Source organism: Anabrus simplex, chromosome 1 (assembly GCF_040414725.1).
Source record: "Anabrus simplex isolate iqAnaSimp1 chromosome 1, ASM4041472v1, whole genome shotgun sequence".
In the NCBI taxonomy this organism is placed as follows: domain Eukaryota; kingdom Metazoa; phylum Arthropoda; class Insecta; order Orthoptera; family Tettigoniidae; genus Anabrus; species Anabrus simplex.
The window spans coordinates 970555387-970582060 of NC_090265.1; the positions used below are offsets into that span (position 1 = coordinate 970555387).

At 40.7% G+C, this 26674-nt stretch overlaps 1 protein-coding gene across 2 annotated transcripts in view; it reads left to right on the forward strand.

Moving 5' to 3' along the window:
* Zip48C (Zinc/iron regulated transporter-related protein 48C) overlaps positions 1–26674 on the forward strand; it is a 348533-nt gene that overhangs the window by 123935 nt on the left and 197924 nt on the right. Inside the window, exon 5 of one of the 2 annotated variants that reach the window (XM_067136813.2) lies at positions 19037–19938. The exons of the other annotated variant lie outside the window; for it this stretch is intronic. Within the exon in view, the coding sequence (XP_066992914.2) occupies positions 19037–19242 (206 nt within the window). The 3' untranslated portion in view covers positions 19243–19938. Of the gene's footprint in view, positions 1–19036; positions 19939–26674 lie in introns of those variants that run through there. 2 annotated transcript variants of the gene reach the window in all.

Sequence of the window (26674 nt, forward strand, 5' to 3'; positions counted from 1 at the left end):
AGAAAAGTAAAATAGGGGAAAACATTGATGCTGATGCCCTAGGTCGACAGCGTTAGAAGATCAGGACAGCCGACTACAAGGAGGTGGACCAAGCCGTCTATACGTGGTTTGTGGAAATGCGGAGTAAAAATATTCCAATGAATGGCCCACTGTTATGTGAGCGTGCACGATCTTTCGCACGTTCGCTTGGGTCACCTGAGTTTATGGGTAGTGCTGGTTGGCTTCATAGGTTCCGGGAGAGATATGGCATATACCACAAAATTATAAATGATGAAGCTACCGATGCCCCGAAGGAAGTTGCGTCTTCATGACGGCTGGAGACTCAAATGGATGCCTTGAAGGAATATTCGCCGGCAGACCTTTATAACGTAGGCAAATCTGTGTTATTTTATAAACTAAGAACATATCTCAGCTCTTTTGTGTACCAATTCCACGGGGACGGACAAACTGAAGCCTCACATAATTGGGAAGTTTGGGAAGCCAAGGTGCTTCAAGGGGGTGCAACAACTGCCCTGTGAATACAGGCATAACTCTAAGGCATGGATGACATCTTTTTGCTATTCAAAGAGTGATTGTTGGACTTGGAACATTGGATGAAGGCCGAAAAGGAGAGACTTCTTTTATTATTGAACAATTGCTCTTCTCATAATTGTGTGCCTCGCCATTTGGAGCATGTAAAAGTTGGATTTTTGCCTCCAAAAACAACTTTTCTGCAGCCGCTGGATCAGGGTATAATTCATGCAGTAAAGCGGCATTACCGAGCTCATGTGGTCCGTCGAATGCTGTGCAATGTTGCCACGAATAGAGACATTAACATCAACATGTTGGGAGCAATGCAGATGTTTAATGCTGCATGGAAATCCCTGAATGCAGACATCATCACAAGCTGCTTTAGAAAAACTGGAGTGGTTTTTATAGAAGACGTCGCAGAAAGTGAAGTGTTGGATGATGTGGAAACCAAGGAGAATGGAAGCATTTGTGTACAACGTTGGATGTGCCATCTACGGTAAGTCTTACCGACTACATCAATGTAGATAGTGATGTAATAGTTCACAAAGAAATCACCAGTGAGGAAATTGTGGAGGACATTACAAATGATAGAGATCCATGTGATGAGGAGGAAGAGGAAGGCAACTCCCAAAATGATTGTGATCGACAGAGCTTGACTCTTCAGCAGGCAACAGGCATGGCACGCAGTCTTCAAGATTTTCTTGTGTCACAAAGTGATGTGCCAGAATCTGTTTTAAATTCATGTGCAGTGGTTGTTGACTCTTTGGAACGAGCTTTTCTGTCTGGATCTGTTCATAAGAAAATCACATACTTTTTCAAAAAATGATGTTCTGGAACAATGTGTAGACTTGCTGGTACAATGTAAAAATAGATTTTCTGAAAACATCTGTCAATACTGTAATTCATAATGGTATTTTGAAGTTACATAGATCCTGCAACAGATATAACAGGGCAGATGACGTCGTAGTTCCGCCCCTAAAAACAATAATAACTAACGGATGTAAAACTGGGTGAGTTCTTAAGAATCGACTTATTTCAGTATAACAAATTAATTTCAGAGGTCCCCAAAATGTTGTTAAACTGGTATTAGCAATACCGATTCTGAGAGAGACTACAGATCATTCATTTTTATCTCTACCTCAGAACGTGATTAACACTCCTCGCCAAAAAGAGAAGACAACACCATTAACAGTTACAAATGTCTACTTTTTGATATTTGTAAATTCTTTTGAAATTGTATCCTGATTGTATTCCGGATCCGAATTATCACCTTTGTTGGAGGACGGAAAATTTATTTATTTCATTAATTAATATATATAATCTCACACACACTTGCATGCATAATCCTTGATATAGCCCTTTTAGGCATTAATGATGATGATGCTTGTTGTTTTATGGGACCTTACATCGAAGGTCATCGGCCCCCTTTTAGGCATTAAAATTCTTTTCGGTTGTATATATCGTCCACCAAAAGTCGGGTTCATTGATACATTCCTGAATTTTATGTATTCTCTTGTAATTAATTATAAAGATATATTCGTTGTAGGTGATGTTAATGCTCGGTTCAGTACTGGGACGTTTCAAAGGGAAAATATATGTGGTGTGCTCAATGCTTATAACCTCGACTGTCTTCCATTCAATCCAACCTTTCATACTGCCACTTCCGATAGTACTCGTGACATAATCTTATCCTATTGCAATGAGTTGGTGGTAGAATGTGGACAGGAACCAGATGCCGGTTTTTCTCGTCATGACATGCTGTATGCTGTATTCACTTTATCCATGCCAAAAAAGAAAATCCTAAAACAATTCTTGTTCCGAGACTTTAGTAAATTTGGCTTAAACAATGTCCATGCTGATGCTGAATTAATGCCCTGGAATGATGGTTTTTTTTTCATTTTTTTTTTTTCAGTCTAATAACGTAGATCAAAAAGTCTCTCTCTTCAACAGCTTTGTATGACAAGCATGCACCCCAAAAAAGAATTCCCGTAAAACACCAGTCATCACCAAGGTTCAGTAAGTATTAAGGAGTTGAGAAGTAAACGGGACAGAGCCAGGAAGAAATGTATTAAAACAAAACTTCCAGATGATTGCAAGCGATTCAAAATCTTATGTTAGGAGACAAAACAAGCCATTGTGAACACGAAAGTGAAGTACCTGTACCTGTAAGAGCACCTCAGCTTCTTGGCGTGCTGGAAAATCACTTGGTATTGGAGTCAGTCACTCTCTAGATAGTCATATGCCTTCTACTCCATCTGAGTTGAGCTAATGTTATACAATGAGTGGCCAAATGTTACAGGAAGGGGTGTCCTATTAGAAAATATGCAGTGTATGAACCCTGAGCATTGCGCCTAGCTGCAGTGTAGCTGAGCAGTCTGCCACAGACACTAGTGTCCTGGAGATGGCAACAAGTCACGAGTTACCAACTTTGAACGTGGGATGATCATTGGCGCACGGTGCATGGGTCATAGCATTGCGGAGGTTACAGGCAAATTTGGATTTTCGATGTCAACAGTGTTGAGGGTGGATTGCAGAGAGAATATTACCACCCACGTAAACCGCTGCATGGGAAGACCATAGGTATTTCATGAACGGATATCACATCGTCTCCAAAGAACCGTACTGGGCGCTTGACGGGCTACTTTGAGTCAGATCACTGTCTAGTTGAATTTTGGGAGTCAGGAACCCATTTCTACCAGGCCTGTAAGGTGGCAACTGCACCACATAGGCTGCACCAACCGACGACCAACTTGTGTCCCTTTGCTGACACCTCAATACAGAGCTCAACGATGTACATTGGCCTGGGAACATCGACAGTGGACCATGGAACAGTGGCGGTGTGTGGTAAAGTCAGATGAATCCTGGTTCCAGTTGTATCGAGTTCCAGTTGTATGCCCCATGAAGCTATGGAGCCTGCGTGTCAACAAGGTTGTGTCCAGGCGAGGTGGCTCAGATTTTGTCTTGGCGGTGTTAGGCCCCACTGTGCGGCTGCAGAGAGCACTGACAAATGCACATTATGTGGACATTTCTTCAGACCACCTGCTTTGCTTTCTGGCTCTAGAGTACCCTGATGGAGATGCCATGTTTCAGTTGGACAATGCACCATGTTACCGCCCTGTGGTGGCACGCAGGTGGTTAGAGAAGCACTCCAATGAAGTTACGACCATGATTAGCCCTTCCAGATCCCCTGATCTTAATCCAGTCGACACTTTATGGGATGCTGTTGATGCTGGTGTAAGCTCCATGAACCCCGCACCAACTCCACAAGACCAATTGTGGGTAGCAGTGCAAGATGTGTGGGTCCAGATCCCTCGAGAATGATTCCAGTACCTTGTAGATTCGATGCCTCACCATATTGCTGCTGTTTTGAGGGCTCGCAGAAGAGCAACTCATTACCATCACATTCATTGTCTTCCCATGGCTTTTGGCCACTTAAGTGTATGACGTCAGTCTCAACTCCAACTCTCCAAAAGTATCAGAGACTGCCAAACATTATAGATTTCTTCCTCCAAGTAAGAGAGATAAATTCTATTTCTGTACATACACGTTATACAGGGAGAAAAAGCACTCAGATCAATTGGAACTACAGCTAAAGGTCAAAATAATATTTCATTGTCCATGATTTCTACCTGTATTGACATATATCAGTGAATCAGTCAGTCAATCAATCAATACTAATGTGCATTTAGGGCAGTCACCCAGGTGGCAGATTTCCTATCTGTTGTTTTCCTAGCCTTTTGTTAAATGATTTCAGTGACATTGGAAATTTTTTTAACATCTCCCTTGGTAAGTTATTCCAATCCTTAACTCCCCTTCCTGTAAATGAATGTTTTCCCCGATTTGTCCTCTTGAATTCTAACTTTATCCTCATATTGTGATCTTTCCTACTTTTAAAGATGCAACTCAAACTTACTGTATTCGTCTACCAATGTCATTCCACGCTATTTCTCCGCTGACAGCTTGGAACATACCACTTAGTCGAGCAGCTCGTCTTCTTTCTCCCAGTTCTTCCCAGCCCAAACTTTGCAACATTTATGTAATGCTACTCTTTTGTTGGAAATCACCCGGAACAAATCGAGCTGCTTTTCTTTGGATTTTTTCCATTTCTTGAATCAAGTAATCCTGGTGAGGGTCCCATACACTGGAACCATACTCTAGTTGGGGTTTTACCAGAGACTTATAAGCCCTTCTTCTTCGCATCCTTACTACAACCCCTAAACACCCTCATAACCATGTGCAGAGATCTGTATCCTTTATTTACAATCTCATTTATGTGATTACCCCAATGAAGATCTTTCCATATATTAACACCCTGATACTTATAATGATCCCCAAAAGGAACTTTCACCCCATTAATGCAGTAATTAAAACTGAGAGGACTTTTCCTATTAGTGAAACTCACAACATGACTTTTAACCCCATTTATCATCATACCATTGCCTACTGTCCATCTCACAAGATTATCGAGGTCAGTTTGCAGTTGCTCACAATCTTGTAACTTATTTATTACTCTGTACAGAATAACATCATCTGCAAAAAGCCTTATCTCTGATTTCTCTTCTTTACACATATCATTGATATATATATATAAGAAAACATAAAGGTCCAATAATACTGCCTTGAGGAATTCCCCTCTTAATTATTTCAGGGACAAATATACTTTAATTCTCTGAGCTCTGTTTTCTAGAAACATAGTCACCCATTCAGTCACTCTTTTGTAAAGTCCAATTGCACTCATTTTTGTCAGTAGTCTCCCTATCAAATGCGTTAGATAGGTCAATCACGATACGGTCCAATTGACCTCTTGAATCCAGGATATCTGCTATATTATCTTGCTGGAATCCTACAAGTTGAGCTTCAGTGGAATAACCTTTCCTAAACCCAAACTGCCTTCTATTGAACCAGTTATGAATTTCGCAAACCTGTATTATATAATCATAAAGAATGCTTTCCCAAAGCTTAAATGCAATGCATGTCGGCAGAGTGGTTCAGATGGTAGAGCGCTGGCCTTCTGAGCTCAAGTTGGCGAATTTTATGACACCACATGGCAATATGGTATCCTTTCAGTCCTGCAAACTGACTGGCCTATAATTTTCAGCTTTATGTCTATCACCCTTTCCTTTATACACAGGGGCTGCTATAGCAACACTCCATTCATTTGGTATAGCTCCGTCATGCAAACAATAATCAAATAAGTACTTCAGATATGGTACTATATTCTAACCCATTGTCTTTAGTATATCCCCCGAAACCTTGTCAATTCCAGCTGCTTTTCTAGTTTTCAACTTTTGTATCTTACTGTAATTGTCATTGTTGTCATAGGTAAATTTTAATACTTCTTTAGTATTAGTCACCTCCTCTATCTGGACATTATCTTTGTAACCAACAATCTTTACATACTGATGACTGAAGACTTCTGCCTTTTGAAGATCCTCGCATACACACTCCCGTTGTTCATTAATGATTCCTGGAATATCCTTCTTGGAACTGGTTTCTGCCTTAAAGTACCTGTACATACTCTTCCATTTTTCACTAAAATTTGTATGGCCACCAATTTACTATGCAACGGGGGAAAAACGTTTTTCACACTGGTAGGTGTACTTTGTGTATTTCTGCCTCCTGAATTCAAAAATGACACTGAAAATATTGTATCACCCACAGCTTTGGCACAAAACGTATACTTTGTTAATAATGATATCGCATATTGAAGTAGTACATATATATGGCACATGAATCATGCTAACAAGTTTAAACCAAGAACCTATTGAAATATGCACACAGTGAACAGATGCATACAGAGAATGTGGTAAAAACATGCACTAACGTAATTCATTCTGTGCTTTCTTAGTTGTCATGGCGTGGCCCCTGCTTTTCCTCTTATGGGGCATGTCTGTGTGCTTTCGGGGAAGCATCCAGCAGTAGTCACTCACATCCGAACATCCCAAGTTCCTTGGTATTGTCGTTCCATGTCCTTTATATCCTGATGGAACCTTTTACCCTGTTCCTCACTTACAGCATCCAGGTTTGGAGGGAAAAAGTCTAGGTGAGAATGTAAAAATTGTAACTTCAAAGTCATTGAGCATCCCAGCATTTTCAACTTCGTCAGCATGTTCTCCAGTATGTCGACATACTCTGGGCTACAATTGTTTCCCAGGAAGTTTTGAACCACACACTTAAAGGCAGTCCAGGCTTCTCGCACCGCGGCATTCATTGAATTAAGGAAATCATCTTCGAGCATTACTTACCGAATATCAGGACCATTGAACACACCCTCCTTCAGCTTAGCATCTGACAGGTTGGGGAACTTGTTACATAGATATTTGAAACAGTTGCCATACCTAGGTAATGCTTTGACAAACTGCTTCATTATGCCCAGTTTGAAGTGCAGAGGTGGCAAGAGTATTCTGTCTCTTTCCACTAGAGGGTCACACTTGATATTTTTGTCCCCTGGAACCAATTCCAACCTTCGAGGCCACTGATTTTGCTCCCAATGTTTGTCCCATTCACAGATGAAACAAGGAAACTTGGTATATCCGGTCTGTTGTCCTAAAAGCATACCCAACACTTTCAAATCGCCACACACCATCCAGTTGTGATTCTCATAATGAATGGTAGTAAGAAGCACCTTCATGTTGTCGTGTTTCCTTCAGGTGCACAGAATGGCCGACAGGTATTGAGGCATGCATGTTACGATTGTGCAGCAGAACTGCCTTCAGACTTCTTTTAAATGAATCAAGGAACAGTCTCCAGTAATCGGGTGCGTACGGAATGGTGAACTGACCCATCAAACATTCTACATCACTGCAGTACACGTCATTTTGAGAAAAATATTGCGTGAATATAAAGTCCCTTTTTCTATAAAATGTAACGGACGTTCCGGGTGCTAAGAAATGTCTTTCACGCACTCTTGACCCTAGGAGCTCTGCTTTATCCTTTGTCAGTCCCAGATCTCGGTCTAAATCATTTAGATCTGGCTGAGTGTACAGAAGCGGGGCCTCATCTGTGCCTACTTCAAAGTCATTATCATCAGTCTCCTGCACGGCATCCATGTCATCACTCTCATCCGTATCTAATGTCTGCGGAGGCTGTGGTACAGGTAAATCCGGGCCATGTGGAATAGGACGAATAGCTAAGCGAATGTTGTTCGGATACTCAATAGTCTTCTTGTTGACACCAATTACCTTACAAGAGCAGAAGTAGCAGTCGTCGGTATGATCCTGTTGCTCTCGCCAGACCATAGGGATGCCAAATCGTAATGACTTCTTTCCTGCCACCCACCGTCGTAAATCTTCTACACAGACAATGCGCACGACCTGTGGAGCCCATGGTTTATCGATGTCGCCGAGTTTCACTCCGAAATAGGCATGGTAGACCTTTTTTCACGAAAGTAGTAATGTATCTTCGGTCTTTTTTTATCACAAGTTCACCACACATATATAACAAAAACTGTTAGGAGAGTTTACACAACCTCAGGTAGACATTCTGCACTAAGACTAACACGTATAGTATTATACTTCCTTCCACAAACACAACACAGTGACGAAAAAGCAACGTCATTTGCAACGTGACAGTTCTCTACGTGCCACTAGGAGCGCAAGTGTTGAACAGTTGAAAGCGATGTACCGGTACCGCTTCTGAGCTTCATATTGTGTTTTCATGTCTATTATAATAAACACTAAAACCCCATATGAAGCTCAGAATATCAATCGGAATATTATTATAATACCATTAAATTGCATTACCATTAATGACAAATTTATGCGATTTGTGCAAAAACTGTGGATGATACGATGTTTTCAATATCATTTTCGAATTCAGGAGGTCGAAATACACAAAGAACGCCTACATTTTCGAAAAACGTTTTTGTGACCTTAATATTTGTTGCATGGTGTTATGCTTGCCATCATGTTATCCTTAGTCGACTTCTTTGCTAGATTCAGTTTCCTAGTAAGTTACTTCAATTTCTCCTTACTTCCGCAGCCATTTCTATTTCGTTCCAACCTGCACCTCCTTCTTAGTCTCTTTACTTCTCTGTTGTAATATAGTGGATCTTTAAAATTCCTTACCACCTTTAAAGGTAAAAACCTATTTTCACATTCCTCAACAATTGCTTTAAACCCATCCCAGAGTCTGTTTACATTTTTATTTACCGTTTTCGACCGATCATACGTTTTGAAAACTCCCTCATGCCTGTTTTATCAGTCATATGGTACTGTCTAATAGTCCTAATTTTAATATCTTCCTTTCACATTTATTTAACTACCACAAAAACAGCTTCGTGATCACTAATACCATATATTACTTTGGTTTCTCTATAGAGCTCATCTGGTTTTACCAGCACCACATCCAGAATATTTTTTCCCTCTAGTTGGTCCCATCACTTTCTGAATCAGATGCTCTTCCCATATTAACTTATTTGCCATTTGTTGATCATGCTTTCTGTCATTCGCATTACCTTCCCAATTGACATTTGGTAAATTGAGATCACCCACTATAATCACGTTCCTTTCCTTATCGTTTTCCACATAGCTGATTATCTTATCAAATAATTCCGAATCAGCGCCTGCGCTACCCTTTCCTGGTCTGTACACCAAAGACATCAAGTTGCCTATTATCTTTAGAGATGAGCCTTACACCTAGAATTTCATGTTTGTTATCTTTAACTTTTTCGTAGCTTACAAATTCTTCATTCACCAGAATGCATACTCCCGCTCCTACCATTCCTGTCCTATCTGTACGATACATCCTCCAAGTTCCGTGTTAATGGGTCTTCAGTGCTCTCAAAAAAAGCGCAGGAGCTTACAGAAACAAGTTAAAAGCTGACGCTGTAATGGCATTAATGGCTGTAAGGGAGGAAATCGAATAAAACGGGTATATTAATTTTGAGAAGTCAGCCAAGGTGAGGAGCAGAGAGAGAGCGAGAGTGAGTGGAAGAAATGAATATTTTTCGTGAGTGAATAATAAAATGCATACGAGTATGTACATTTCGACGCCTGATACGTCAAATTATTTTAAAATTAGTTTTGTTTTATTGTAAAGTGATGAATATAGTGCTTTTCTAATCGAAATCGACTTTCAGTCTATTAGCTCGTGTTCCATACATTGGTACGTGTTGAAAAGATCTTAAGTACGGAGCAAAACTGGCCAACCGGACACCAGTGGGATCCGAACCCACAACCTGCCGATTTCGCGTCGGTTGCTGTACCAATTGAGCTATGGTGACCTAGGTCATCCTTGTTCTGTTGGAAAGGATCTAAGCTACAGGTCTGGCACTACTGCCATTACACTGTAGAGTGCGTGTAAGTCGCCCGTTGAGGGCCAAGTCAATGAATATTGAATTTTCACGACCGCATTGTAATGGAAATCGACTTTCAACCTGTTAGGTCGTGTTACATACATTTAGTGCGTGTTGAAGAGATGTTAAGTGCGGAACAAAAATGGCCAACCGCACACACAGTGGGATGGTTGAAGAAATGTTAAGTACAGAACAAAAATGGCGAACCGGACACACAGTGGGATGGTTGAAGGGATGTTATGTACAGAACTAAAATGGCCAACCGGATACCAGTGGGAGGTTGTGGGTTCGGATTCCACTCTTCAGCTGTGGCACGGAAGATACCCTAGTACTTTTAATACTAAAACAGGTTCCGGGAAGGACATTCCAAAAAATTTTAATTAACACGGGAGTGTGTATGTGAGGATTTACAGAAGGCAGAACAGTGGGAGGTTGTGGGTTCGCACATTGTACAAGCATGCAGACTGGTTGCGTGGCTATGTGGTAAGAAATGCGTTCCTTTGCTGCACGTGTTGGTGGCTATGAATTCTGGTGATCTCGTGGGGACCTTAAGGCTGATGACACACGAAGCGGTTTTTGCCGCCTGTGATTTATACACAGAGCGGTTTTTGCCGACTGTGACGAAACCATTACCTGCTCGATCTTCTGCATCTAAAATGACTGCTTATAAGCAGTCATCGGGTGCGTAACGAGCAGGCAGTGGACAAAACACATTAGTGAGCGCGACGTTAGGTGAGGAAGCTAGCTAACATTATATAAAAATAAATTATTATTCTTATTCCAAAAGTCTACTTACTCTATATGTCCTTTTACGCGTATATTATTGAATTTCAAAGATACTTCATGATATCTATTACAGGAATACCTACCAATGATGCAATCGCCGTGTAAATTCAGCCACGGCCGACTGGATCCCTCGTTAGAGCGACGCATCAAATCGGCCGTGATTCAGCTAAATGTATTAAATCAATGGCGCTAGAGCGCGCACAAAGTCTTCAAAACGCTCGCTGCACCTCCAGCTAAATGACAGGCCGAGTCGGCAAGTCTGCCGCCTGTCGGCGAGCACCGCTGTGTCTGTTTCATTCCATCTGATACAATAGAAACATGCGCCGACTCGGCAAAAACCGCTCCGTGTGTCATCAGCCTAAATGGCGTTACGGGCCTAAAACACTTGAATGAGAAAGTTTAAAAAAAATAGAATCTACTAGTGTAAAGCATATAAACAGCGGTATTGAGTTCACGATGCCTCCTGAGGTAGACATCATGTAACAGACAGTGTGTATAGGTTGAAAATAAAGGAGTTCATTGAGAACGTATCGAAAAACCGTTACATACTCATTATACTGATTGACTGCATTCAGTTTTGTGGAAAATTTTTGCTCGCACTGCGAGGACACGATCCTTCAGTTGATATGTGACGAGATTTCTCGGAGACAACCAGAACAACCATTACTGTCATCATCCACAGTCTTTCCTAGGCACTCGGTTCACTTTTATAGACGGAGACATTTCTTACGCATCGTGTCTTAAAATTCCAGTAGAGAATTTTTTTCGGGATCTGTTTCTTAACGATCTCAACTAGTACGGTTGTCCGTTTAGAAGATTTGGAGAAAAATGAGCAAATTACTAAAAAAAAAAACCTTTCACTTGCTTGTTTTGGGTTGCACAGCGCTCGTTTATCAAGTTCGGTTAATGGGCGTAACAATGAACAAAGTGCGCATTGCTGTTCACGGTCTTCATTCTTGCCTATACACCTGTGTGTTTCCCGCTCGTCACATTCGAATCTGACCTATTACTTTTTCAGGGGACTTACTTACCTCCACCTTCTCTAATTCGGCAAATAACGCTTGACTATTTCCGTATATATGCAATTTTCACATCAGATTCTCAGTGATGACGTCCTTTGTGTGGAAATAAAGAGGGTCGTTGGTAATATAAATAAGGCATTCTGTCTGTATTTTGCTCTGTTCGAGTGCAGTTGACAGTTTTGAGTTGTTTTGTGTGAGATTATGAAGAAACAAAGGCGCAGTTGTAAAAATTCTTCGAATATGTTTTGCTATGTGTGTGGCGAGTTGTCGAAAAAATCAGAGGTTTCAAATTACTTAACTTCTCAAGACAACCTATAGATAGAGCCCAGCACGGATGCGAATATCCGCGGATATCCGCGAAGTTCCCACATAGCTGATTACCTTATCAAATAATTCCGCATCAGCGTCAGTGTCACCCTTTCCAGGTCTGCACACCCCGAAAACATCAAATTCCCTATTATATTTAGAGATTTTCATATGTTTCTTCCCGAACCTTTTTGTAGCTTACTAATTGTTCTTTCACCAGTATGAATCCCCGCCCCCCCCCCCCCACCTGCCGATCCTGCCCTGTCTTAAACACTCCAGTTCCGTGAGAAAATGTCCGCATCGATAACAACCCTTCCGAACCATGATTCAACTCCTATTACAATATCTGGTAAATATCTTAGTGGATGCTATATAGTAAAAGAGGAGGTCATTCTTAGGACAGCCCGTCGCTTGTGTAGTTTATTTTTATGCCTCGTACCACCCATTGCATATATCATGAAAGGTTTGAAACAATTGGAAGAGGATGAATCGAACATATGTCAGGTGAGATTACAGTGACTATATTAATAATAAGAATATATTGCAGCCAGATGACCATATAATGGGTTACAACAGTAGGTTACAAGGTTACAGAGTAAACATGAAATATTGTCACACGACATACTGCGATTTAACAGATGCTCGAGGCGGTTTAGTCTTTGCTATAGTCAACTATGCTATTTTCCTTGTTGCCACACAATGTTATGTGGTATTTGTCGCATGGCTTCTCACACATATACATTTTTTTGTTCGGTTCATGATATTTTATGTTTTTGAAAATTTTGTGATGGAAGCCGTGTACGGCGAGTCTTGTGACTACGCTTCTTATTTCCTGATTTTCCTTTGTTCATCGTCTGTCGTTCATTGCTTCCGTTGCGTAGAAATCCAGTGGTATGTCATGTTGCTTCAGATGCTTCAGCTCAAGTACCTTCTCCATTTGCAGGGTAGATGGCAGGTATAGTTTGAACAGGAGGTCTTCGATATAGAAAGGTTGGTTCCCTTGCTAATTCATAGATTAGTCAGGGCGGTGATGTTCTTGCCACGCCCAGTGCTCTCTTAAGGAATCGTGCTTTCACTTTTCCTATCGTGGTGAGGTCAGTTGTGGTTAGCCTTTCCCATATTAGCTCTAGGTCGTATGAGATAGTGGGATTTATTTTGGCGTGGAAGAATGTCATTGCTGTTCGTAGTGAGAGTTTGGTTATGTTCTTCAGATCGTATATTCCTCTGATGGCAGCTGCTGCTCGTTTCCTTATGCGGTGTCTGAAAGACTGGCACGTTGTTTGCAGGGTGATGCCAAGGTATTTGTAGGTATTGACCGACGTGAATTCTTCTTCGCCGAGGGTCATTTTGTTTTCCTCTGCTAGTCCCCCCCCCACCCCCTTTTTCGGAAAGCCATGTACACTGTCTTTCTCTGGTTTATGCTGAGATCGTTATCAACTGCCCAGTTGTGAAGGTGGTTTAGTACTTTCTGTAGCTCTTGCCGGTTTGGGAAACCCGGGACCATGTCGTCTTCGTATAGATAGAGAGAAACTGAAGTTGTTTCCCCTAGAATCATTGTGACGTCTGCTGTCGCAACGTTAAACAGGGTGGGGCTCAGTGGGTCCCCTTGCAGTACTCCTTTTCTGGATTATTTATTTTTAGACCGATATTCCGTTGCATACTTCCACTTTGTTGTAGGCCAAAATCACCCGTGTGGTCCCGTGGTCCTCCGTTAACATATATTCTGGTTTCTGAATAAGCTTTGATCTGGTCAGTAATTCGAAGGCCTTTGTGAAGTCTACGAATACTGTGTGAAATATTCCTTTGGAATGTCTAAGTGCTTCCTGTATGTCTTTTAATAGATTACTTATGGCATGCAAGGTGGACCTTCTTTTCCTGAACCCAAATTGCTGGTCAGGGATCATTGGATCTAGTGCCGGAGTGAGTCACTTGAGGATTAGGTTTGTAAAGACTTTGAAAATGTTATTCTCCAGGGCAATACCACGGTATGAGTTTGGATCATTGCTTTTGCCTTTGTAGATGACTTTTATCGTGGATTTCCTCCATTTGTCTGGTATTTCCCCTGTTGATAGGCATCTATTGAACAGGTCTGCGCATAATTCGCTTAGCGTTTCTGCTGAGTCTTTTAACCAGGGGCGGCCTGCAGCACATTGCCTATTGGGAAAATAAATTAGTTTAAAAATATCTGCAATCAAATACAGTGCATTGAAAAAGACGTCAGCCGAAGAATAGGAAATTATTCAACTCCCCTCACAACCAGATAACTACTGGTACGCTCCACGCCGGGTGCTGTGCGATCACAGCTCAGCGAGCTTTTAGCCAGAAACCAGGAACTCTGCTTTTTGCGCATGCGTGCCGAACTTTTCCGATACAAAGAGAATGTGTTCCGATAGGCTGTGGAAACAACAGCCAAGACGTCACTTCACAGCGATTCTTCGTTCGACCACAGAGAAGCAGCACTTGCATTACGAACGATACGAGAACGTGGCAGCTGGCACCCTCTTGTCTCAGCGGTAGTATTTAAGAGCGGATCGCTCAAAGCAAACGGGAAAATAAAATACTGCAGAGCTGTTCGCGCCAGATCTTCTAATACCAAAGAGGATAGAATACTACCAACTTGCCTATTCCATAGCCACATTTGTAAATCGAAGAACTATAAAAATTGTACATTTTATGTTGTCAAAATAAGGACATGATTTTGTAATTTTCTTTAATTAAAAATGTCTAGTTTATAAATAACACTATAAAAACATAACATATAATTTTGCATTACGACGTTGCTGGTTTTATTTCAATGATGTTGGTGACATCGGGAAGTTCTGTTTTTGCGCGCTCACACCATGTGTTTCAGTTCGTGAATATTTTACCATTGCAGGTGTTATTGTGTGTTTAATTATATTAATTATATAGTTTTATAGTTCTTATGAGGAATGTGTATATGTGTTGGGGTGGTTTGCGTGTTTGTTCAGTGTGGAAAACTCAGTGGAGAGCCTCTTGAAAACCACATACCGGTATGTTTCTAAATATTTTTATTTTTTGGAATGGGGATGGGTTACAGCACACAACTGATTTTCTGCACCAGCCGCCACTGCTTTTAACATCTCATTAATACAGTGTGTCCAAGTCTGTGCGGCCGCCATGTTCGTCCCAACCAGTCCAACAGTTGCTTGTATCACGGCAAGGTTAGGGACAAAGAAAGCGAAAAAAATGTGAATTATTTAAAACGAAACATTCTGAATCTCATAATTATAATCTCTACTATATATTTATTACTCGACAAAACAGTAAAATAATGACACTAACGGACAAATGTAATATCATCCAAGTTCTATATTAGGTTGATAGCATGTAGTCTACACAGATTGCATGAGCTTATAACTGATTCTACTGAAGGCTACATACTGCGTGTACATAAGGTATATGAGAAAATGTTAAAACTCTAGTTCACAAGTTATTCGATGTCAGATAAACGCTAAATGGAAAGAAGTCTCTCGGACATCTGGGCTTCTTAATCATGAGGCGATGACATGGATGATTCACACCGATTGAAATAATTTATCCCATATATACTCAGGGCCTACCAAAATAAAAATTCGGGGCCCCTCAAATAAAATCTAAAACCTATTAATAACTAATATAAATTTAATCACAACAGGTTCAGAGGGCCCCGGGTTCGATTCCCGGCCGGATCGGGGGTGTTAACCTTCATTAGTTAATTCCAGTGGCCCTGGGGCTGGGTGTTTGTGCTGTCCCCAACATTCCTGCAACTCTCACACCACACACAATACTATCCTCCACCACATAACACGCAGTTACCTACACATGGCAGATGCCGCCCACCCTCATCGGAGGGTCTGCCTTACAAGGGCTGCACTCGACTAGAAATAGCCACACGAAATTATAATTATTAAAAATATCTTGCAATAGGTTTTATTTGACTGTCTCCTTGGTTTAAGCCGCTGAACTGTCAACTGTACACCACTGGCAATTATTCCTCTTAGTACCAATTATAAAACAAACTATTTCGACTGATTCTACAAAACCGCCCTGACTATTTCCGTGCAGAGAGACATTAGGCTTTTTTTTTCTAGGAGTTTCCGGGCTCCGTAGAGGCCCGGGCCCGCCTGCAGTTCAGGCCCTAACGTTACGCCCCTGTATATACTGCGTAATACAGTGAGACAGGCGACTTCTACATACGGTGACCAGATGGATTATCTTCAACTGCACTATGTTCCTAAACCGGTTTACTTATTGTGCATGATTCTCTACCTGCCCAAATTTTCCTTTACACTCTTTCCCTGTGCAAGTGTGGTGGAATCATTGTAGTCGACACTGAGGCGTGTGATTTAAGTGAAATTTAAGATGAAACTCATCTATGAAGTGCTCGGGGTGATAATTAGAAAGGAGTATCTCAAATTGCTGGAGGTGGCAAATTTTCCCAGAAGTCTTAAGTGAGTGTCCAGTGTTATTAACTACTTGCATGTGCATAACATTTTAAGTTAAACAGGTGCATCTGACAAAATTCCCATTGATTTACCACACTATTTTGGGATCACTTTAGTGTATCAAACACAATTTAAATTACAGATGCATGTGCTGCTACAGATTTGCTGCTAAAAATAGTTTTACATTTCTTTCTTCTCGAATGAGTATTTAGCCTAAATGCAATGTAGCTCGTTATGAATGTGTTCAACAACTCATGACAGTCAGGCATCAGAATTGCAGACATTTCGTTTTTCACTTTAGATACCAAAAAGCGTTTTATGTCAATAAGACTTGTTTTACGACTTCAATACATCAGTACAGTTAGAAAATACTTATACTATTTCGAATACAAACTGAAATGCAAGCTCATTTAAAACCACAATATGCTCTCTTTGAAACATGTAATTTGAGTTAACCTCTCATTTAAATATTTCTCGCAATGCCTGAAATTCTTCTTAATGATCTTATTTAGATAACCTAACTAACAATACAGGGAATTTTTTTCACTGGCGGTCAAGCCTAGGCTCGTTTTGCTTAAATGTTGAGATATTTCATGTTCTTGCATTTGCACTTTTTGCTGACACACTAATTGCTTAGCGTAATCAATAAAACCTGTTATAGCCTATCATCCTCATCATAGCTTCGTTTTGTCACATCCGTCATACATTGAGAGAGCATGATCAACTTCAAGTTCTCTTGGAACTATAGTGCTATAGGGACCGTGCGAATGGCGAGTGGTGCGCTCTTGCGACTACCTCAGAAAACGTTTGATGGGGTAAGCTGCTGGCCAGCGCTCCATTTAGTTTATGTCGGGGTTAACTGAAAGAATGGAGAGTCGAAGGAGTAAAAGCAAACAAACTTTCACTCATCTCCCAGTAAGGAATTTACATTAACTTTTATTGAAGGGGACTTCTACTTCAGATTAAAATGAACTAGCCTCGTTTTATTCACCCTGCTTTATTATGAGACATAAGGTGGATTTTACAGCATGGCAAGCCTCTCAACATTGGCCAAAACAGAGAAAGCAATGTCTCTTCAACCCCTGAAAGCGTTTGGGACCGAATACAATGTATCTTTGTCACTGTAAGTACGTCAGTGTGCAAAATAAAGAGGTAAAAGTGCATACACGTGCCCCTCAATTTGACAAGCAAGAAAGAGTTTTCTTAAGAAAAGAAATTTGCTCACTTCAGACATTGATATAAGAATTAGAAAGATGTTTTTGAAGACTTTTGTGTGGAGCGTGGCATTGTATGGAAGTGAAACATGGACGATAACTAGCTCAGAAAGAAAGAGAATAGAAGCTTTTGAAATGTGGTGTTACAGAAGATTGCTGAAGATGAGATGGATAGATCGAATCACAAATGAAGGGATAATGAATCGAATTGGCGAGAGGAGATCGATTTGGCTGAATTTGACGAGAAGAAGAGATAGAATGATGGGACACATCTTAAGACACCCAGGACTTGTTCAGTTGGTTTTTGAAGGAAGTGTAAGTGGTAAGAACGGTAGGGCTAGACCAAGGTATGAATATGACAAGCAGATTAGAGCAGATGTAGGATGCAGTAGTTCCGAAGAAATGAAAAGGTTAGCACAGCATAGGGTGGCATGGAGAGCTGCATCAAACCAATCTATGGCCTGATGACTCAAACAACAACAATCTTTGAACAATCTCATCATCATTCACAGCTTATCCCGCCTGCGCAGAGGAAGTACACTCAAGAAGTTGTCGCCATGAATTGCAGGTCGGTTGCCCTTCCTCACTCATTTATTTATAAACTGAAAATCTGCTGGAATTTCAACCACAGTCATCGGGAATTGAGGCAAGCCGCTCGCTACCTCCTTTGTAATAGTAGAATAACTGAGGAAAACTGGCTTGTTTTCCCTATTTTAGCTTAGCTGCTAGCCTCTGACTTTAGTGACCGTGGTTTGAACCCCAGTGTCACTGAAGTGCGATTTTCATTGGAAAGAATTGTGTTTCAGGAAAGGCATCCGAATTAAAATTCATGATTACAACTCTTATAAGACTCAGTGTATGTAATGGCCCCGCGCAATGATTCATTAGTGTATAACTAAAGTTATTGTGAATAAATAATTAATTAACAATTTCCCGAAGTAGGAATAAAATATAGTAAATAACTTAATTTCAACGTTGTATGGTGGCTGATCAATACTCTTTTCCCTTAGACACTTGCCGTATATTTATTGCCCTAAACGTTCCTTCACGTCAAAGACATGGTTACTGCTATTTAAATCTTCACCTTTCTTTAGCGTGGATTCCCGGAAGTAATCGGAGTGTTGCACTGTCTGAAACCCTATATAAATTGTAGTGGTCGCTGCTACTGTCGAAGCCATTATTGTCTGGCTTTACCTCTTTATTTTACTATCACTAGTCAAAGCTTACTGCCTGGTTGCAATGAACTGCATTGTCAAAGGTCTCGTGAGTGCCCCATCAAACGACTGCAGCTGTTTCCGTTAGGAGCGCTAGCTACTAAAAATCTCGTGCGCGCACGGTCCCTATAGGGACAGGTTGCTTGGCTCTTACAAGACTGAAAATGTTCTCTAATGAATCTTGTGTGAACCTGGTAACTCATTCAGTAACACAGCCTGCAACTCTAATATGTTTTTTTTGCAGAGAATAATTCCAGTTTGTACAGGTTTCCAAGCACCAAGATTCGAGAAGATATCCACAATACATTTGAGGAAGGAAATATTTTCATTATATGCATCAAAATCGTGTTTACTGAATGTCATGGTTGTGCTACGAGAAGTCGTAAGTCCCAACCATTTCTCAACCAAGTCTACGAACCAAGCAGTAGCGTAAAATTCTGGACGATCTAATTCTTCAGCTGGGAAATTCAGAGGACTACTGACAGAATGGCTTATCACCTTAGTTGAAGTTGATACCCACATTGAAGTGAGAGGGGTACAAATCTTTTTCAGTAACTTTCGGTGCTAACTTGAAATTGAATTTCTCTTGGTATGCAGTTAGTTCCTCTACCTGGGATACCTCGACTTCAACAGAGAGTAGGCCAAATTCTTAGTAATTGATTGTTGGATAGTGATCACTTTGTTATTACTGAGCATGCCCTTAATAGGGTTGAAAATGTGAACTGGATCTTCTGGAATAACATAGATTTTCTTGTTTTCGTCACAAGGATGCAAGAAAGAAATAACTACCATCCTGTGACGTCCTACATATACACCGACACTCCTTCAAAATCGTTGATTTGGTGCGCCCTCATCTGAAACGACTGCCAAAATATTAAGACCGTTTTTCTTTTCTTAGTTTTGTTTTCATTATAAAATCTGAAATAATATTTACATACACAGTGCCATCTCTACTGTCTCCATTGAAAAAGTATGCAATTGTCTGTTTCCATCTACTTATAATCCACCCAAAATAAACACTAAAGCATGTGTAACTTGCCCGTTGTGACCAGGTAAGGTACTTTTCCTGTGAATGCTTTGCATGTATGTCATATTCATTCCCTGGTGTAATGGACACTTCATCCATTAATAGATCGCATTGTTTTTCTTCCCGCATAATAAACAAATCTGATCACTATTGAACACTTTTCCCAGGTTTTTCTTTTTAAGCTCGACATATGATTTTGTTTTGTCTGATAATAACTTTATAACATATGTGTTTCAGTCTGCGATTTTGCTTCTCGAGCTTTTTGTAATGATTTTCATATCGCTGCATCTTCTCATTCAAATATTTTACTGTGACTACATTTGAATGAGGTTGGCTGCAACTTGCTGTTGCAGGCTCGTTCCGTGAAGCAATTGTTGAGTTAAAAATTACACCATTATCTGCTTTACTTGTCACTGCAGTGTCTGGTAGATTAGATAATGTATTCTCCGTTCTTTCTGCATATTTATTCTTTTTTGATCTACATGGTTTCAGGGTGATGGGAGGTTTCCTTCCTTTCGGAGAATCTCGGCGAGAGAAAATTGTGGGAACGGCATTACATCTCAGAATTCTTTACCCATCCTCGCTTGCATTTTCCTATATATGTGGCTCAAAGTGTGCCTAGTCAAATCAAATAACATGCCGGTCATTCCAGCCAACTACATTGTGGATACTTAGATTACCTTAATAAAAGTATGATGGACTTACTTCACATAAACACGATGCGTCAGTAGGAGACCACTCTTCTATTTTAACCATAGCAGCCCATTGCTTTCTTCGAATTGGGTCCCTGGGAAATACTGTCATGATAAATCCTTTCTCCGGCCTGTTGGTGCTGCCGAAAGCACAACATCCCGGCATTTTCACCAACTCTGCGAACTATTCCGACCATTAAAACATGTTTACAATACAGTGCTAGGGACGAATGTGGCGGATCGATCGCAATTCGAGGCACAGCCAATCATAAATCGAACCGAGTTCGCCGCCATGTTCGTCCCAACCACTCCAACAGCTTATTGTATCACGGCAAGGTTAGGGACAAAGGAAGCGAAGAAAATATGAATTAATTACAACTAAACACTCTGAATCATAATTATAATTTATATTACATATCTATTAGAGCCTCCCCTGCGAACCATGTGACCTTGCCGCGGTGGGGAGGCTTGCGTGTCCCAATGAAGTAGATAGCCGAGCCGCAGGTGCAACCATATCGGATGGGTATCTGTTGAGAGACCAGACTAAGGAATGGTTCATTGAAAGGGGGGTACCAGCCTTTCGGAAGTTGCAAGGGCGGCAGTCTAGATGATTGACTGATATGGTCTTGTAATAATACTCAACATGGCTTAGCTCTGTTGATACTGCTACACGGCTGAAAGCAACGAGAAACTACAGCCGTAACTAACTCCTGATGACATGCAGCTCTCTCTGTATGAATGATGTACTGATGATAGCTTCCTCCCGGGTAAAATATTCCGGAGGTAAACTAGTCCCCTATTCGGATCTCCGGGTGGGGACTACACGAGAGGGGGCGATCATCAGGAAAATGGATACTGACATTCTACGAGTTGGAGCGTGGAATGTTAGAAGTTTGAATTGTTGTGGTAGGTTGGAGAATCTTAAAAGGGAGATGGATAGACTAAAGTTAGATATAGTTGGTATAAGTGAAGTACGTTGGCAGGAAGAACAGGACTTTTGGTCAGGCGACTACCGAATTATCAACACAAAATCAAACAGGGGAAATGCAGGAATCGGTTTAATAATGAATAAGAAAATAGGGCAGCGGGTAAGCTACTACGACCAGCATAGTGAAAGAATTAATGTCGTCAAGATAGACAGCGAACCAATGCCCACTACAATAGTGCAGGTCTATATGCCTACTAGTTTAGCGGATGATGAGGAAATCGAAAGAATGTATGAAGAGATAGAAGATTTAATACAATATGTAAAAGGTGACGAGAATCTAATTGTGATGGGAGACTGGAATGCAGTGGTAGGCCAAGGAAGAGAAGGTAATACAGCAGGAGAATTCGGATTGGCACAAAGGAACGAAAGAGGAAGTCGGCTGGTTGAATTCTGCACTGATCATAATTTTGTCCTTGCCAATACTTGGTTCAAACACCACAAACGACGGCTGTATACGTGGACAAGACCTGGAGACACTGGAAGGGATCAAATAGACTTCATTATGATTAGGCAGAGATTCAGAAACAATGTGTTGGATTGTAAAACTTTCCCAGAAGCAGACGTGGACTCTGATCGCAACTTGTTGGTCTTGAAATGCCATCTGAAGTTGAAGAAATTGAAGGAAAGATGGAATGCAAGAAGATGGGATCTAGACAGGTTGAAAGAAAAGAGTGTGAGGGATTGTTTCAAGGAACGTGTTGCACTAGGACTAAATGAAAATGTTGAAGGAAACACAATAGAGGAAGAGTGGATAGTCATGAAAAATGAAGTCAGTAGGGCTGCTGAAGAAATGTTAGGAAGGAAGAAAAGATCAAGTAAGAATCAGTGGATAACTCAGGAGATACTGGACCTGATTGATGAACGACGAAAATACAAGAATGCTAGAAATGAAGATGGCAGAAAAGAATACAAGCGATTAAAGAATGAAATGGATAGAAAGTGCAAGATAGCTAAGGAAGAATGGCTGAAGGAGAAGTGCAAGGATGTTGAAGGTTGTATGGTCCTAAGAAAGGTAGATGCTGCATACAGGAAAATCAAGGAAACCTTTGGAGAAAGGTCTAGGTGTATGAATATTAAGAGCTCAGATGGAAAGCCATTTCTAGAAAAAGAATACAAAGCAGAAAGATGGCAGGAACATATCCAACAGTTGTATCAAGGTAAAGATGTAGATAATTTGGTTCTGGAACAAGAAGAGGCTGTTGATGCTGATGAAATGGGAGTCCCAATTTTGAGGTCAGAGTTTGACAGAGCTGTGAGCTACCTGAATAGGAACAAGGCACCTGGAATTGATGACATTCCCCCTGAATTACTGACTGCCTTAGGAGAAACCAGCATGGCAAGGTTATTGCATTTAGTGTGTAAGATGTATGAGACAGGAGAAGTCCCATCTGATTTTCGGCAGACCGGGCGAGTTGGCCGTGCGCGTAGAGGCGCGCGGGTGTGAGCTTGCATCCGGGAGATAGTAGGTTCGAATCCCACTATCGGCAGCCCTGAAGATGGTTTTCCGTGGTTTCCCATTTTCACACCAGGCAAATGCTGGGGCTGTACCTTAATTAAGGCCACGGCCGCTTCCTTCCAACTCCTAGGCCTTTCCTATCCCATTGTCGCCGTAAGACCTATCTGTGTCGGTGCGACGTAAAGCCCCCAGCAAAAAAAAAAAAAAAAAATCTTTTCAGCAGATTGTTATACCTATTCCCAAGAAAGCCGGTGCTGACAGGTGTGAAAACTACCGCACCATTAGTTTAGTATCTCATGCCTGCAAAATTTTAACACGTAGTATTTACAGAAGAATGGAAAAACAAGTTGAAGCTGAGTTGGGAGAAGATGTTTGGCTTCAGAAGAAATGTAGGAACACGTGAAGCAATCCTGACTTTACGTCTGATCTTAGAGGATCGAATCAAGAAGGATAAGCCCACGTAAATCGCATTTGTAGATCTAGAAAAGGCATTCGATAATGTTGATTGGACCAAGCTATTTATGATTCTGAAGATGATAGGGATCAGATACTGAGAACGAAGAATTATCTACAATCTGTATAAAAATCAGTCGGCAGTGATAAGAATCGAGGGCTTTGAAAAAGAAGCAGCAATCCAGAAAGGAGTGAGGCAAGGCTGCAGTTTGTCCCCTCTCCTTTTCAATGTTTACATAGAGCAGGCAGTAAAGGAAATCAAAGAGAAATTTGGAAAGGGAATCACAGTCCAAGGAGAGGAAATCAAAACCTTCAGATTTGCCGATGATATTGTTATTTTATCTGAGACTGCAGAAGATCTCGAGAAGTTGCTGAATGGTATGGATGAAGTCTTGGGTAAGGAGTACAAGATGAAAATAAATAAGTCCAAAACAAAAGTAATGGAGTGCAGTCGAACGAAGGGAGGTGATGCAGGAAATATTAAATTAGGAAATGAAGTCTTAAAGGAAGTAAATGAATATTGTTACTTCGGTAGTAAAATAACTAACGATGGCAGAAGTAAGGACATAAAATGCAGACTAGCACAAGCAAGGAAGAGCTTTCTTAAGAAAAGAAATTTGCTCACTTCAAACATTGATATCGGAATTAGAAAGATGTTTTTGAAGACTTTCGTGTGGAGCGTGGCATTGTATGGAAGTGAAACATGGACGATAACTAGCTCAGAAAGAAAGAGAATAGAAGCTTTTGAAATGTGGTGTTACAGAAGAAAGCTGAAGGTGAGATGGATAGATCGAATCACGAATGAAGAGATACTGAATCGAATTGGTGAGAGGAGATCGATTTGGCTAAATTTGACGAGAAGAAGAGATAGAATGATAGGACACATCTTAAGACACCCAGGGCTTGTTCAGTTGGTTTTTGAAGGAAGTGTAGGTGGTAAGAACGGTAGGGGTAGTTCAAGGTATGAATATGACAGGCAGATTACAGCATATCAGTCAGTCAGTCAATCAATACCGATCTGCATTTAGGGCAGTCGCCCAGGTGGCAGATTCCCTATCTGCGTATGTAGGATCCAATAGTTACGTAGAAATGAAAAGGTTAGCACATGATAGGGTGGCCTGGAGAGCTGCATCAAACCAGTCTATGAACTGATGACTCAAACAACATCATCTATTAGAGAAAGCAGCAAAATGATGACACTAGCAGACACATGTAATGACATCCAGTTTCTCCGTGAGGTTGACAGCATATTGTTTACACAGATTGCATGAGCTTATAACTGATTGTACTGTAGACTACATACAAACTACACGCTGTATATACATACGTTATTTGAGAACATGCTTTGTTTACAATCGATGACAGTGGTAGCTCACAAGTTATTCGATGCCAGACACGATCAATGGAAGGAAGTCCCTCGGACATTTAGCTTTCTTGATCATGAGGTGGTGAGGTGACATGGATGATTCACAGCAATATTCAGCCTTTTCTTTCATTGCACAAATGTTTCCGGTGTTAACTTCTTCAGTATATACAGCGTAATTCATCGACACAGGCCACTTCAACATACGGTGGGCAGATGGATTATCTTCGGCATTCTGCTCCTACATGGGTTTAATTATTGTACATTATTATCTGTCTGCCCATACCTTCTGTTACACTCTTCTCTGTTTTATAGTAGTGCAATGTTTGTAGTCGACTATGAGGCATGTGATTAAAATAAAATCTAAGATAAAAGTGACCTATGAAATGTTCGGGGTGACCATAAGAAGTACTGGTATCTCAAATCTGAAGGTGGCGAATTATCACAGAAGTATTAAAAGCGAGTACTGAATGTTTTTAACTACTTACATGTACATACTATTTTGAGTTACGCAGTCGAAAGTTAAGCAGGTCCATCTGACAAAATTCCCCGCATTATTTTGTGTCTTCCACATTGACATATGTAGTTGGTCAAAAGAATTCTGGTCACCTTTGGGTATCCAACACAATTTAAATTACAGATGCATGTGCTGCTAAATATAGTTTTACATTTCTTTCTTCTTGAATCAATGTTTACCCCAAATACAATGTACCTCGTTATGAATATTCAACAAATCATGAAAGTCAGGCACCGGAATTACAGAAATGTCGTTCTTCACCAAAAACTTTTTTTATGTCAATAGGCTTGCTTTGTGATTTCAATACATCAATATAGTTAGAAAACAAGTCTTCCATTTCTAATACAAACTGAAATGAATACTAATTAAAAACCATAATGTGCTCTCTTTGAAACATTTAATTTGAGTTTACCTTTCATAAGGTAAGCCATAGGGCTCTAAACTATCTAAGTTCTGTAAACATTTCTCACAGTGCCTGGAATTCTTCTTAATGCTCTTAATTAGATAACCCAACAAACGATACAGAGAATTCTTTTCAGTGGAGGTCAAGCCGAAATATTTCATGTTCTTGCATTTGCACTTTCTGCTGACACACTAAAACCTGTTAGAACCTCCCTATCATTCTCCTCATAGCTTCCTTTTCTCATATCCTTCATATACTGAGAGAGCATGATCAACTGCAAGTTCTGAACTGTAATGCTGTAGGGACAGGTTGCTTAGCTTTAAAAAAAATGAAAATATTCTCAAATGAATCTTGCGTGAACCTGGAAGTTAGACCAAAATAATACTGGTACTCATTTAGTAACACAGCCTGCAACTCGAGTTTGTATCTTGTACAGATAATAATTCCAGTTTGTACAGATTTCCAAGCCCCTTTCACTCCTACTTTGAGGTTAGAAAGATGTCCACAAAACAGTTGAGGAAGGAAATATACCGAGCAAGTGGCCGCGTGCTTGGGTCACATAGCTGTCGGCTTGCATTTGGGAGATAGTGCGTCCGAACCCTAAAGATGCTTTTCCGTGGTTTCCCATTTTCACACTAGGCAAATTTTGGGGCTGTACCTCAATTCAGGCCACGGTCACTTTCTTCCCTCTCCTAGGCATTTCCTACCTGGTCGTCGCTATAAGACCTATCTGTGTCGGTCGGACGTAAAGCAAATTGTAATACTAATAAGGAAGTAAGCATTTTCATTACATGCATCAGAATCGTGTTTACTGAATGTCATGGTTGTGCTACGAGGAGTCATAAGTGCAAACTATTTTTCAATCAAATGTACAAACCGAGCAGTAGTGTAAAGTTCTGGACGATGTAATTCTTTAGCCAGGAACATCAGAGCACTACTGACAGAACGGCTTATCACCTTGGTTGAAGCTGATACCCACATTG